General features: G+C 40.8%; 1 protein-coding gene across 2 annotated transcripts in view; it reads right to left on the bottom strand.

Moving 5' to 3' along the window:
- The window catches only part of adamtsl5 (ADAMTS like 5), a 58675-nt gene that overhangs the window by 41537 nt on the left and 1040 nt on the right, over positions 1 to 16098 (bottom strand). For both annotated transcript variants that reach the window (XM_087841928.1, XM_087841924.1), the window contains exon 2: positions 2405 to 2480. In XM_087841928.1, the coding sequence (XP_087698054.1) occupies positions 2405 to 2480 (76 nt within the window). The remainder of the gene's footprint in view (positions 1 to 2404; positions 2481 to 16098) is intronic.

Raw genomic sequence — 16098 nt, forward strand, 5'->3', positions numbered from 1 at the left:
ATAAGTCACTTATATAACTTAAAAATGTTATTGTTTGTTTTTATTTCAATGTTTTATTTGTTCCTGAGTAAATCGGTTTGGCTGATATTAAAGTTATAGTTTTCACACAGCTAAATAAACATCAAACAGAAAACTGATTAAACAGAAGTGTGAGATGGTCGAGAGTTTACTCCTGTGTCCTGTTACATTTTAGATAGAAAGGAGCAGACAGCTAAACTCCACCGAGACAGCTGGTGACGCAAATCTGAAGGCTGGACCGTCCAATTTCACAGCCGCTTACTTCTGGCCTACCCGGCCCACGTGGACCGCTATGGCCGGGTCCTCAAGAGGATACAGCCTATGAATTTGAACACCCCTTAAGCAGTGGCGGAGCAGGGGGGTGGCTTACTGGGCTTAAGCCCGGGTTGTTTTTTAAGAAGCCCGGGGTCTTTTGGAGTGTAATTGTTTCATAGTTAGATGCCTGGCTGACAACTGTATAAAACAAAAACTACACACAGTATTCGAAGCAAATAGTGCACACTGTGGGAATTTATGACTGTGCGTAAATCCCCCCTAATATTGGTATGATCCGAGCTCAGACACTAAGCGAGGGGGCGGGGCAGCCGCTGTTGGAGAAGCGCAGCCAGGCAGACAGAGAACTGAAGTTCGACCAGGTACCAAAGCAAATCATTCGTACTGTACAAATAATGTAAATATGACGGTGAATTGATATTGATATCAAACTGATCGCTTGACCCATATTACGTTACTTGCTCTTCGAGTGAATCAACAAATGGCGAAATGAAAAGCGGAACAACAACAATGCTGTTTCTTTAGAGAGTCTCAGCTTACATGTGTTTATTTCATATTTTTAGTTGTTTCCCTCCACGGCTAAATAAATCAAGATATACAAGAATGGATATAAGGAGCTTCTTTCAAAGAAAAAACTCTGGTAGATGTTATTTTATATATTATGTTTTGTATGTTGTTCAATATATTTCTATGCAAAACAAGAGGAGTTTCAACACACAGCAGTATATTCACAGTTTAAACCAGATATTTACATACACTTTATGGAAAACACGAGAACATTTTTTTACTGTACAACATCAATTTAGAGTAAACTTGTTTTGTTTTGGATAAATAAATATTGAAATATCTTTTGAATTAGTTAAATGTCAGAATAAAGAGAGACAGAGCGATCTAGCGATCTATTCTTTATCACTTTCATCAAATGTAGGAGTACATGTACACTAAGTTTATTGTTAATTAATAAGAAAACTGCAGACGATTCCATTCTGAGCTGAAGAAGCTTCTGATTGGTTAGTAGAGTCCATGTGAGTAAATTGGTGGCACAGCTGTGGATGCATATAAGACAAAACACAGAGTCTGTTTCTGTGACATGGGAAAATCAAGAGATGTCAACCAAAACACCAGGAACAGAATTGTGGAGCTCCATAAGTGTGGCTCAGTTTGAATACAATTTGGTGCCATTTACAATTAAGAAATACAGACAGTTTCTCTCTTTACTCTTAAAGTTAACAAATATGTTTTTATATTTATCAATCTAAAAAAATAAACATTTAATCTGATTTGATGTTACAATTAAAAAGTGTTTTTATCTGAAGAGTTTGTAAATATCTGGTTTCAACTGTATATTTGATGATGTTGGTGTTTGGCTTGATTTATTAAGTTCTGCAGCTTGTTTGCACAACAAGGCTAAATAATTATATAAACGTTTCTGAATCTAAATAGTGGACTTTGGTAGAATTAAAAAATAAGTGTAGTGCAGGTCTATGATGGTTTTTAGTGCTACTATCATCTAGTTCTGATTCTGGTTCTGGTTTGGTTAAATCCTCAGTAGTCCTGATTTTGAACTGTTGTAGTCCTGTTTTAATTCCGGATCAGTTCTGGGTCTGGTTGAATTGGGGTTTAGTCCTCGTGTCTTGATACAGCCCCGACTTTGTTCTGCCTTGCTGCTTAATTTAAAAAACTTGTTTAAGGTGTCCTGCATATGTGAAATATATTTTTTTCTTATATGAAGTCATTCTTTTTTTGAACAAAACTCAAAACAGAGCCTATTAATCCCCCCCCCCCCCCCCAACCATACTACCCTTTATGGCTAAGCCCCAGGTGTATCAAATGTCTGCCTCCGCCTCTGCCCTTAAGACTGATGATTTGACTGAAAAGCTATGATACACATGTTTCAGTGTATCTGCTGTTTGCCACTACATCATAAAAGTATGAAAATGAAAACGATGGTTAATCCCAGCCTCAGTTTGGTTAAGCTTAAGAACCAAACTCATGACAACTCAGTACAGCTTAGGAAGCTTCCACAGAGTCACGTCATTTAAAAAGGAGCCTTGGCTGACGAACTGTTCAGGCCATGCAGTGACTTGTGCTGATGTGGGTGGGTTGGGCTTACACTCTGCGGGGAGGACAGGCACACAGGAAGGACCAGCAGCAGGACAAAGGTCAGGGCCTGGCAAAGAGTCAGCTTCCTAGAGACAAAGAGAGAAACAAACCCCGTCAGTCGCTTGGTGACGTCGCCCTTTGCTGTTTCACACATCACATACACATGAATGAAGAGCCGCAGACGTAAAGATGTACATGTTGTTGCAAACATGTTTGAGCAGGAGACCGAGAAGACAAAAGAGGATAGAGGAAGAAAAGGCACTGCTGACACTTCAAACAGACGAGGTCTTTAGGTCAGTGATAATATACACAAATAAGCTGCCATACTACCCTGAACCCCTGAGGGCAGCAGCCAAGGTCAGGAATGTCCCCCGATTCAGTAAGTATCATTCGTTCCCCCCACCCTACTCCCCCAACTCACCCCCACAGTGCCATATTAACTCCCACAGATTCTGAGAGGTGGTGACTGCCCGCCTTGCTGTCCCACCACTCCCCTCGCCTTACCTCCCACTCAGCTGCTGACCTTTAGCATCAAATAATCCACATGAAACCTTTTCTTTTCTCTGCTGACATCAACTCACTGTACATTCAATTTTAGCCTTAACAGATAATTTTGTTGATGATGGATTTCTTGAATATATCAAGTACTAATAAGGCTGAACTAAATATGTTCAGATGACCTGTTTGCTTGAATAGATCAAGTCTTTCTGAAGGTGGCAAGTCAGAATTCAAGAATTGGAGCTGACCAAGTTAGAATTCAGACAAAGATGGTGACAAAGCTGACACTGATGCTTGTTTTTTGTGGTTTCTTTTTTTTGCAGTCTTTGATCATTTTATTTGGCACAGATACAAACATTTTGCTTTTTAAACCCTTTTATCTCACACTGTCTGACTTTGTCTGACTCAGTCGTCAGTACAGCAACCTGCTCAAGCATGAAGGTACACTGTTTGACAAAACTGTACCGACTCAAAGTCGACTTATGTACTTTTCTGGATTATTCAACCATATCCCCCAGCCTGTCTTCATCCACTTTAAGCACTTTTAGGACTTCTAAGAATTACATCTTGAACTTTCTTTGACATAAACAAGAGCAACAGTGACATCCTTTTAGGGTGAAAATAAGTAAATTGGAATTTATTTCAGATTGTTTCTAAATTGTAATGTAATATTAAAGTGAAATGTAATATTTGAACCCAGGATTTCCACTAGAGATTATTTTAATCTTCTGAATGATTTTGTGAATGATTTTGAAATGTAGTGACCAGATGTGCAAAGCTTGATCAGACTTACATTTAGTAAATGATGCTGACCTTACAAATCTGAAAATGACAGGTTTAACCACTGAATAAATGAATATATTTTTAATTCAAAAGCAATTCTAGGTAACTGCAGTAACACCACTGTGAGGCGGTGAGATTCTACCAGATAAAGTCTCTGTTGAGCTTCACGGTGACTGTGTTTTCTGCCTCATCTCCTTCCTTACCTCCAGGTTAAACTCAACAATGACACATCCATCCTCTGATTCACCAAAGGACGACTGCTTTCTTCTGAGAAGTCTCAGTGATTCTGGGAAAAGCTCTTTGATTGCTTCCTTGTGCTGCTTTGTAGACAGTCACAGTGTGTCATACTTTTGAGTGTTTTGTGATGGAACATTTTTATTTTCATTAAGACAAATCGACAAAATAAAAATGCCAGACAGATTTCATTTGTGAATGGCAACTCAATATCCTCCATTTCTTTACTTGTGCCCTCTCCCCCCACGTCTCAGCTCAACTAGCTCTCTATGCGTCTCTTATCTCTCCCCTGATCATAAACACTGAGCTGCTCTAAGGCTTTTGGAGTTGGCTGTTGGCTCAGTCCCAGGTCAGTAGGTTGCCCTGTCCAATTAAACGATACACATCTCACTACATCTCCCTCACACTTGGCTGGGCAGCCCTTCCCTTCGGAGACTCGGCTGCTGTCCTGGCCTTACATGGGAGAATTCTTATCAGAGGAAAAGGGAAGGTCGCAGTGACCAAAAGAGGAGAATGTTAATCACGATTAAAGGAAGAGGCCTTCACAATTTTATACACATTTCCACTGTGTACACAGCTCAAGAGCCACTAGATTTGCAAGTTTGGTGTTTTAACATCAAATCATACACTTGTACTAAACAATATTAAATCCATATTAGTCATAGTTTGTATGTGACACGCCACATCACACAGAAACATCCACATGGAAAGCAAAACAAGGTTTTCTTTTGTTTTTCTTAACGGTTCTGTTAAGCTGTTAAACCAAATTGTGGATGGATTATCTCAGTTGTTCTCCTGACTGAAGTTTGGTCCGTTTACAGCATCCTGCCATGCGATTTCATTTGTCCCTAACCATCGGGAACCTTCACGTTAACTTTTATCGAGTGGTAAAAAGTTAGCGTTCATCCTCCAGCTTCACTGTTTATATTATGCTAACATAGCTGTGTCGCTAGCGATCACGTAGCACATCATTATATACCAGCTAGCTCAACTTCAGTAACCTTACAAACGTCACTGCTGTTTAGTTTTCTGTCTTCATTTATGTTGGAAGTGATAGCAGAGCTGTACGTTTGAATTGTTTCAGAAATCTCTCAGTCAGAACATGGTATATCATGTTAAGGTGGAAGCTAGCGAGCTAACTTCCTGCTAACTTCTAACTCCGTTAAATTTAATAAACTGTTTTCATGGATGCCTGGATGTTAAACTTCATAGTTACACCTGGTAAAGCAGCAACGCTGATCATTTTATTAAAGATGAAAGAATTTAGACAGTTTTTAACTCTCAGTGATGCTGCAGTTTTCGTTTGACTTTGGGACCTGAAAGTTTGGCCCCGGAAACGGCTAATGATTTTAGATTTAAAAACCGGATACTGCATGGAAACACACTTCGTCTAACTGTGCCAATAAAGCACAGTCACCAATACTTCTTTACCACAACAACCTGTGTGGTCAGTGAGGACACTGGAAATAAATTTTGATTCGTTTTGTCACTACTACCCCTGCATGCTTATGCCAGTGACATGTAATGAGCATGTATTGATTTTAGGTAGCTATCTAACATTAACTGATAAGCTCTTTTCAATGCTTAGTACTTTAGTTAGTACACCAGCACGATAAGCCCCAAAGAGCTATTAGCCAGAAACTTTGCGTGTCTCAACATGGTGTGAGTGTGTCTTTTAGGGACAAAAGAAGATGTGCCAGTAAACAATATCAATCATGGATTGGCCTCCCCGGAGCCTGGAACTCAACATTATTGTAAAGTGGGATCACCTTGACAAAGAACAACAACAAAAAAAGCAAAACAAAAAAAATTCAGCCAACATCCAAAGATACATTTTGGGTGTCCTTCGGTTGGCTTGGAGAACTATTCCTAAAGACCACTTTTAAAGAAATTACAAGTAGATTTGCCTACAAGAGTTCAAGCTGTGTTGAATAAAGATGGTCATACCAAATATTGACTTTCAGGCTTGTTAGAATTGTATAAACTCTGTTTTTGCCTAATTTTGTATTATGTAAATATTTCTGTTTTTCCTAGCTAAGTATAAAATAATGAGGGTTGGCAGGTTACTACACCTTGAGCGTGTTACTACACCTTACTTGATCCTTATACACCCGCTGGAAGAGCTTGGTCTACACAAGCGCTGGACTCGTAAGTTTTATGGTCTGAATTTCTAGGCGTAACAACTTGGATGGTGTCAGAATCTTGTTTCTGCTTTTCGTAGATGACGTGGTTCTGTATGCTTTATCAGGTGGTGGGCTCCAGGTCACACTAGAGCAGTTCACAGCCGAGTGGGAAGTGGCGGGAATGAGAATCAGCACCTCCCAGTCTGAGGCTATGGTCCTCAGCCGGAAAAGGGTGGAGTGCCCACTCTGGGTCAGGGACATGTGAGGAGTTTAAGCATCTCGGGGTCTTGTTCACAACTGAGGGGAGCAGAAGATTGACAGAGATGTGCAGTGATGTGGACGCTGTACTGTCGTGGTGAAGAGAGAGCTGAGCATGAAAGTACCAGTTAACCTACGCCCCTACCCTCACCTATGGTCACGAGCTGTGGGTAGTGACAGAAAGAACGAGATCGCGAATAAAAGCGGCAGAAATGAGCTTCCTCCGAAGGGTGGCTGGCCTCTCCCTTAGAGATAGGGTGAGAAGTTCAGCCATCGGGAGGGGCTCAGAGTAGAGCTGTTGTTCCTCCACATCGAATGGAGCCAGTTGAGGTGGTTCGAGCATCGGACAAGGATGCCTCCTGGGTGAGGTGTTCCGGGCATGTCCCACTGGGAGGAGGCTTCGGGGAAGAGCCAGGACACGCTGGAGAGATTATATCTCTCGGCTGGCCTGGGAACGCCTTGGTGTTTCCCCGGATAAGCTGGAGGAGGTGGCTGGGGAGAGGGAGGTCTCCCTCCACCCTGCCTCAGCTGCTGTCCCTGCGACCTGACCCCAGCTAAGCGGAAGAAGATGGATGGATGGTTGGCTCAAGAATTTCGCACAGCATATATAATTGATTTCTTTCCAAAATGGCAGTCATCCATGAAAATGCATACATGTCTTTGTACTGTAGGTTTTATTCTGGTAGAACAGGACAGATTCTCCACCAGATACATGTAATCATCATCAAAGTGGAGCTCTAAATGTGACTGCACTGTTTTTAAGATTTGAATCTCTGTACAAGGATCACGAGAGCCCAAAACGTGTTTGTAATTCATTCCCATATCTTTGAGTATTTGAGAGTGAAAACAAACAGGCCTGTGCTGCAATTCTCTGTTGTGTCCTGGGCGGGACAGATGTTTTTATGGGTGTGTTTTTCCTATAATAAATCAATTAGCAGGCTTGTTTTAGACATGTAATCCACTTTGAGCCTGCATTAATCTTCTTCTTTTTAACTCAGTTAGTTCCAGTTTGAATGGAGCTGCATGAGAAATGAGGGATTGCACAACAAAAAGAGAATAAAAATGTAATCCTTCATATCATGCACTATATGCAAACCATTTGTTGGTGAATGAAGTATAATATACATGCAACAAAGAAAACAGAATGTTGTTTGCTAAATGGTTTGTTGTGATCCAACCCTCCCCTTTCTTCACTGCCTTTCAAATCCAGGCTCACAAGGAGGCTGAAGCTTCTCCCAGCTGTCAAGGGTGAGAGGCAAAGTAAATATGCTGAATATGCTGCCCGTTATCAGAAGGCTGACACACAGACACACCCATTCACACTTACAGCCAATTTAAAGTAATAAACACATTTTCTCAGTGACAATATTTGTTTAGAGAACTGCTTTTTTAGTATGTTCATTAAAAAAACATCAGTTTTCCAGAGATAAGCAACACTTACTCACTTATGAATGAGCATGGTTTCACAAAAACAACATTATGTGAATGTAGATCGATGAAGGAACCCCCAAAACGGAGTCATTTCTCAAGTTTCACTTGATCTTTGGCTGCTGTTGTTGAACATGAAAAGATCAGCACCAGCGACTGACTGGTTGGCCCCCTCACTGCAGGGGCCCGCACAGAGGTGAGCAGGAGTCAGCCCGCCTCCTCCTGCTCTCATTAAGACTATAGCAGCACATTAGCGAATAGCTGCAGGGCAGGGGGAGGGAAATGGCTCTAATCAACGTGAGACTAGTTTTTTATTTGGACTGACATTAGTGGCGCTCGTGACTTTAGAAAAAGACCAAAAAGCACAAACAATTTTTAAACAAATAACAAACAGGATATGGCTAAAATCATCAAGCAGCTGTGCTTTTATTCAAAAAGAGTAAAGCTCATAAACCAGGCTAGAGATAAACACGGTATATAATTTATTACATTGAACTTTACATTAGAAGTTACGACTCATTTAATCTAAAAACGGTGGGTAAATTAGATCAGCTGCTGCTTGAATATATTTAAGCATCATATTTTCCAACATTACAACAATATAACACATGGTGTAATTTACTTTATAACTAGTTTACTTGTCAGATTACTATCTATGTTTTGGTGAAATTGAACCCAACTTTCACTATTAACTAAAAAGAAAAACATTTCAACAATCAATTAAATGTGCGACCATTTATTGACCAAAAAACAGAAAAACATCAGCATTTCAAATGTGAACATTTGCTACAGTTATTATCTGATCAATTACAACCATAAACCATATATAAAAGATGCTAGTCACCATGACATTACCCGCTGGTTTTTAAGGCCTCTTGAGAAGCTTCATGTGGAGCGTTTGGCTGTTGCCATACAGATGTTTAAAACAAGACAGAGTAGAAGAGTAGCTCAAACTCAGAAACTGAGGAGCACTGCATGCTTATATGGTACTTACTTATTAATTGGTAGGAAGCCACATCCAAAAGAATACAGTTATTTATCATCTATGTTGCTCTTGGACATGAAACTAACAAACCACAAATCCAATAATAAAGCACTGAGGTTATACATGAAGTGAATATTAGGGCAGTTTCCTCATACACTTCACCCTCTACTCACCATTAGAAAGAATACAGGGTTAAAGCGCTTCAGTTTTATTTAGCAGTACTTGCTATTATGCTGTAGTATTATTTGTTCTGTGAGTTTAGTCTGTTGTTGCCTGGAGAACATGATGGTGTCATAATATATCCTGCACAATTCAAGCTTTGTGGATATAAATGAGAGGTTATGATACTGAGGTATTATAGGTGCAAAGATGTAGATGGCCTAATTTAACCTGTTAGTAAACTAAAACGGCGGTTGAAGGTGGTTGCTAGGTAGGATCATGTGTTGCCTAGCAACCACATGCCAACAGGTAAGACCCTTGATATAGTTAAGTAAGCGAGGGTGTACATGCGTGCCAGTTTTGGTTGTTCAGCACCTGATCCTCATGCAGTCCTTCTGACAGACAGTCACCATCTTTTATATACAGTCTATAATTATAATCTATGCTTTTGTGTTTTGTGTCATATTTAACAATGCATAGCAACAGCTCTTACACAGTACGCACACCTACACATTTCTCTGTTGACCTTTTTAAGAGTGTCTGTGGAGCAACATCACCTATAACCACAGATGAATCACATGCACCAGCTTCACTGGGCTGTAGATCTGGAATATTGCACATATGCCATCGACAGATCTTTCATTTTGACTTGAAACACTGGTCTGGTCTGGTCTCCTTATGATGACTCACAGGGTGGGTTGCCATGAGCAGTGACTGTGACTTGGCAACAAACCCATATATAGACAGGTACCTCACCTGTGTCTAACGTCAGCAGGTCTTAAGAAAGGTAAAGTTCTCTGCACTCTCCCCACCCTTACATTGTAATGTGAGTGAACTCACGAACCTTGCCTTAAACACGCCCTAACAGACAGGTAGCTCTCACATTCCCACCCTGCACAAATAAACAACAGCTCCACACAGCTATCATGCAATTACACGGATTCTGTTATACCACTTTGGCTTGATTATGCTGCAGGTGAGAATGTGACCTCTGACCTCCTGGAAGCCGAGAGTCACGTCAACGCCGGAGACACCTCAATTCAAGATCTCTGCTCATTTAAATTCTTTGTGTGGGATCTCGGTGTAAGTGTTTCTGTATGGCGCCCTACAAATATCTGCACACCCACCAAGTTTGGAAAAGCAACATGTCTTCCAACCAGAGGCTAGACTTGACCTTTGACCCACCCTGAGATTTAATGACCCAAGACTGACTGGTGGAGGGTCTGATGCTTATGTGGAGCACGCGTTTGAATAAAATGAAAGAACCAGATGTTCAGTCTGAAGCGCCCGATTCCGGCTCTGATCCCTGGATCTGTGCTTACTAAGTAGTCAGTGGCCTCGGTCTGGGTTAGGGTTCGGGCCTGTGAGCCTCTCTGAAGACGAGGCAAAAGTCTCTGCGGCTCAGCAGCTGTTTCACATGAAGACGTAGCAAAAAAGAAAATAAGAAATCCAGTGTCACTGTTTGTTAACCCTTTAAGACCTACCATAGAACCAAGTCCGCGAGAGCTTATATTATATTTTTACATGCTGTAGTGCCATTTTAGGGAGCATTTCAAGTTGCTATACATCAATACAACCAGTATAGCCCAAATGTTAATAATATGTATGCATTAAGTGCATAGTAATTACATAAATTGCAAAAAAGTGCAATAAACTACAAAAAAAACTGACAATCGTTTTTGTTTTTTTAACTATATTTCTAGCTAGAGAAATTTAAGAGGCTTATGCCTCAGAACTGTAAATGCAAAAAAGTTGCACAAAATAGTTTCTCACCACAGGAAATTTATTTTGAGTGTCTTCATAGTTTTATTTTTGAAATACACCAATTTTTATATACTGCAGGAAAAACGAAAATAAATATTATAATGCAAATTTGCAAAAAAAAACAGCATATGCATCAAAATAAACTATTTCCAGCAGTGCAATTTGACTTCTAAGCATCCCAGAAACAATACAGAAAGTCATAAAGTCAAATATAACTTTTAAAAACACCAGTATAGGCTGATGAGGCCCTGAAGGTAAAAAACTACATTTCCGTGAAAATGACGTCACTTCCGGTTCCGGGCAGGTAATGGCGGACATGCGATCGTTTGCGCTGATGATCTATTCCAAAGTGTTACGAACAGCTGATCAGATTGGTAAACCGTGTTTCTGGAATATTATGTTTTTGTTGCTGCAAGTGGTTTTTATGCAATTTTTGCAAAACTATATGTGGAAGGAAACCGTGACAGAGGACAAGTTGATGGCATAAGATGTAAGTACAACTCCTCCAGTTTCATATGCAAAAAAAATTATTGCGCTAGCTTACGTGGTTGCAGTTCTACCAGGATTTAAAAATGGCTATGCAAAACGGAGCGTGGCCGCTCCCACCGACTTTAAAGGGTTAAACGCTCAGAGAGAATTGTGGTTAATTGTAAAATAATTATAGATGGCCGCTGCCAAAATGTCTAGACTCAACTATGGTGCCTTCCCTTTGTTTGGCTTGCTTTGCTTCACTTGATTTCACTTTGCTCCTTCCACCACAGGAGAACAACCTTGGTACACCACCATACCTCGGGGATTATGAGATTATCTTTTCACAGCCACTTTGACTGAAGCAGAGCCTCTCAGGTCACCAACAGTCACGGTCTCACAACATGAGAATGTGGAGAGATGCACGCAACTGATGTTGTGATGACATGTGGGCTAAACCCACCATGTTTTAATGGGCTTTTCAAAATGTCTTCTATCCACATAAAGAGTGAAGCCTGTCTTAGATTAAAAAAACATAAACACTAAGTAGACATAAATGTATCCTGAGGGTTGGGAGTCAAGTTTCAAGTCTTTGTCAGATTTTCTACATCATGGATTAAAAACATTAATGATCCAGTGGCAGAAGCTATGATTTAGATCACATCCAGTTCAGTTATTCCTTGTTACCAATCAGTTTTCACATTGTACCACAAAGGTTCATCCTGCTAACAGACAAAAACGTCACATGTCCTCCTTGGACACAAAGAGACTAAAGAGTAAAAGCTCGAGTTCAGATAGGCACAAAGAGCAGTAAAGCCTTATCTGCCTGGTCCATTACACTAGAAAGCGTCCGTCTTGGAATGACTGCATGGCTTCATCTTTGTCTCCGACAGAGCCCGTGGGCCGCTGCAGATAAGCCAGTACCTGCTTCAAAGTAACATGGAAAATGTATAAATGTGAATATCCACAACAGGAAATCGTTCAAAGTGGATTCCACCCTCTACCATTTGTTAACCTTCTGTTACTCTCACCTGTGGAAAGACTAGTTTTACATTATAGGAGTTTCTGAGGTTTACTTTAAAAAATCTTTCCAAGAAATCGGCACAACAGACAGCAAGAGTTTACTTTGCTGCCGGATCGATAACAGCATTCCAGTTGTTTGCCTGAAGTCAGTGATTGTTCTCAGCTACTGTTTGTACCGACAGAGGAACACAAAGTGACAACAGTGAAAAAGATGAAATGACCAATAAGTGTTTCATTTTAGTTTGCTCTGTTCTGGACGTTGACCAACAAAGTATGTGAGAGTGCAATGATTGGACATCCTGCCAGCTTCCTACTGCAACGTTGACGTCCTGCGTCCTCCAGCATACTCTGTTCCTTACCTAAACCAAAAATATTCTTTCCACTGACGAGGACACATCTGAACCATCTCCCATCCTGATTATCACACTCATGCCTTGATTTCATTCAAGAAAACATCTTTAATGTGGGTATTTTTGTAGCTGCAGCTGTGATCTGACCTATTTGAGCAGATAATCTGTTTTGTGAATTAAAGTACTGTTTTTGCCCTGTCCTTTATTCTTGTCTTAGGTCATTTGGGTGTATCTAAAAACAAAAGGTTTTTTGCATAGAGTTTTAAACTGGGAGAAGCTGTGACTGAGAACTGAAGTACTTCATGACTTGGACGGACATCAAACTCTCCACGTTGAATCATCACGAGAGTTTCCGGTATGATGGTGCTTGTCTTAACAAGTCCTCCCTGGAGCGTGTGCCGGTTGTTCAGACTAAGAGTCCAAGTACTCCCCATCAATGTCAGAGTCCACTTGAAGATTCTGCTTCATTCATTTAAAATGTTAGAGCTCTGCATGGGCAAGCAGCAACGCACATCAGAGAGCTTTTAGCTCCATACATCCACAGCAGGTCCCTGAGGTCATGTGATAAGGACCTGCTGTGGATGTATGGATACAAAACTAAAGGAGCTTTAGCAACAGTGGCCCCCAGACTCTTGATCTCTTTTCTTCAGAGCCTGAGATCTGTGGACTCGCTGGTCTCTTTTACTAAATCTCTTTAAACTTTAACTCTAAGCACCTTATGATATTTGACTTATAGAGTGATATATAAATACAATTTTACTTACTTTACAAATGTGGTTCTTCGATTAATAAATAATTAAAATGTTATAAAGAATTCAGTATCTTTATCTGTATAATAAGAAGCTTAAATAAATGTAATAATACAGTTATAATAATGGTACAGTTGCCTTCCTTCCATGTATGGGCCTTTTTACTCTTAAAAATGTATGAGGACCTAAGTTGAAGAATCTGAATCTGACTGTTTGACTGATGTGTTCCTAATTACAGCTCCCAGGGAGCACTGAGATTTAAACCAGCCAGCCCCAGAGTTTAAAATGAAGACTGGATAATTCACAGACTTTTTAACTGGCAAATTGTGATGCAGTACTTTTTTCCTTGCGGCAACATTACTCCAATCAGCTCTAACATTAAAACCATCTGCTCGCTCATGTAGGTCTCCCATCAAACAGCTCTGACCCATTAAGGCGTGGACTCCACAACAACCCGGAAGATGTCCTGTGGCATCCACAACAAAGACGTTTGTAACAGGTCCAAATAATCCTGTCTTTGCAACCTGAACCACCTTCTTCCATTGCTCCATGGTTCACATCCACCCTTTTCACACAGGAAGCGGCGTGCACTGTGCTGGGCTCTGGCTGTACTACATCACTTTCTTGCTTCCACTCATGATCTTCATTCGTACTACAGGCTCTGAACTTCTATTGGTCACACAGCTATACTGTCGCAGCTAGCATGTTGCACTTTCTATATAAAAGGGCCCTAACTCTCACATGTAGGCACATTTGATTATGGACAGCATAAACAAAGTTCCAAACCAAAGACTGTATAAGACTGTAATGCAACATCCCCCTGGACTATGCATTTCCAAGCCTCACCATTGGTGATTTGGATGTATCTTTGGAGCCAGAAGTGAAGGTACCAGTTATCAGCTAATGCTAGCGAGCTGTATTCATAGGCAAAAGTGTAGGTGCACAGATCTGCTAATTAGTATCAAGCTAAAAAGATACTCGAATTTCACTCACCAAATTTAAGGCACAGATTTCTTGGATGGTCAGTACTACACAACAGGTCACTTCATTTCTGAGATGTTTCCACTAAAAATGGAGAGGTGGTGACCGTTTCAGGAACTAGAGTTAGTAGAGGTGAGGCCTAGCAAACCCAGGCCTCATTGGGCACTCGGCCTGGACTACATCATTTATTTGCGTCCATTAACCAACTTTCAGCATTTTAAATATCTGAACAGGTGAGTTTAATCCAGCTCCTGTACAGTTATTATGGAGGGAGACTATCAATAGAAAGAGGCTGAAATGGTTTTTGTCCCAGGCTGAAAACATACTTTTAAATCTAAAAAATCTGGCATTTGAACATGGCAGCCTTTGGGGTCTGATTCAGTTTGGAGCCAGCCTCACATGGCCATTAGAGAAACTGCTTGTTGTTGGTACTTCCACATTTTCCTGGAGGTTTGCACTTGCTCCATAAACTTTTAGCAGCCTTTACATTTTAGCAAGTCTTTTAGAAGAGCAAAAATCTCCCCATGGCCATTACTGATCACAGCTTTCTGAAGCTAGTAACCACAGCATACAGGGTACCCTCCACAAGACCTGCCCTCTTGGCACTGCTATGATTTTCTAATATAGCCATCATCAAAGTCTCTGTGATCATTATCCCCATTTTTTCCTGTTTCCAGCATTTCAAGCACTGGCCGTTCACTTGTTGCCTGATGATCAACGTTGTTCCCTCGGTTCCAGTGGTTTTAATGGTACTATCACCTGCTTCTCTAATGGAGTCTCAGGCTTTCAGGTGTGATAGCAGTTACAGCCAAAAACAGTACAAAACTTGGAGATATTTTCATAATTTCAAAAACTACCTTCAATCTTCATCATGGACCAGATGCTTTATATGCACGTAGAGGCCATTGCAGAACATGTCTGTAAAAATGAACACTGGAGTGCAAAATCATGTACCTCAGCTTTGCATCTGTTAAATTAAGAACGTTGTATTTATTAGAAGAAAACTGAGGCTTGCATAACTTTTTGTCTTTCATTACACATCAAGGATAATCCATCAATTACAAAGAGCCACTTAAAAAAACCACTAATGTCTTTCTCTAGTGCTTAAAGTGCAAATCCCAGGCGAGAGAAAGGGATTGAAATTCCTTGCCAGAGGAGAGAGTGACATCGTTGCGTGTTACACCAAATTAGTGTCCTCGTTTTGAAGCTATATGCTCAGTGTTCCATGGTAAGAAGATTAAACCTGTTCATGAGTCTGACAGCTGCTTCCCAAACAAACATTCCTCTGAAGAGTTACCCGACACAGAAAATGTGCCCTGAGCCAATTCTTTCTCTCCTCTTTCTCCTGCTGCACACCAGCCTGGCTGACGGCGGTCCTACAAATGTGCCCTGATGCACGGCATCAAATGCACACCAGGTCCACTTGAGAGGCAGATATGAAAAAAGCTTTGCAAAGTTTGAGTCTCTCTGCAGTCCTCTGTGTTTGTGTTCTCTGTTGCAGGGTAAGGATTAGATAAAATATTACCAGGGTATTTATAGGCAGTGACATTTAGGAGATAAAGGCAGAGTATCAGGGCGTGTGGAATGTGGAGTCGGGACTTGTAATATCACTGATATGGCAGGGGGATTACCTCACCCTCTGGTAGGAAGTAGCCTACAGCAGACTGGATATGACTTCTGCCCCTGGCTTCACAGGCGACTGCAGGATCAACTAAGCTGCTCCAAGTCAAACCAAATGCACAAACCAAATAAAGCGAAACACAGAAGCACCCAAGCAACGAGCTTTTTCAAATATGCTCCAAAACAACTGAGAAAAGATGCCCCACAGCACAAGTTTTCGTTGAACTTCTTGGAATGGATCAAACCACAAAACAAACACCGTCCAACCCACTGGGGAAGAG

Source organism: Neolamprologus brichardi, chromosome 1 (assembly GCF_056152115.1).
Source record: "Neolamprologus brichardi isolate AB-2024 chromosome 1, ASM5615211v1, whole genome shotgun sequence".
NCBI lineage: Eukaryota > Metazoa > Chordata > Actinopteri > Cichliformes > Cichlidae > Neolamprologus > Neolamprologus brichardi.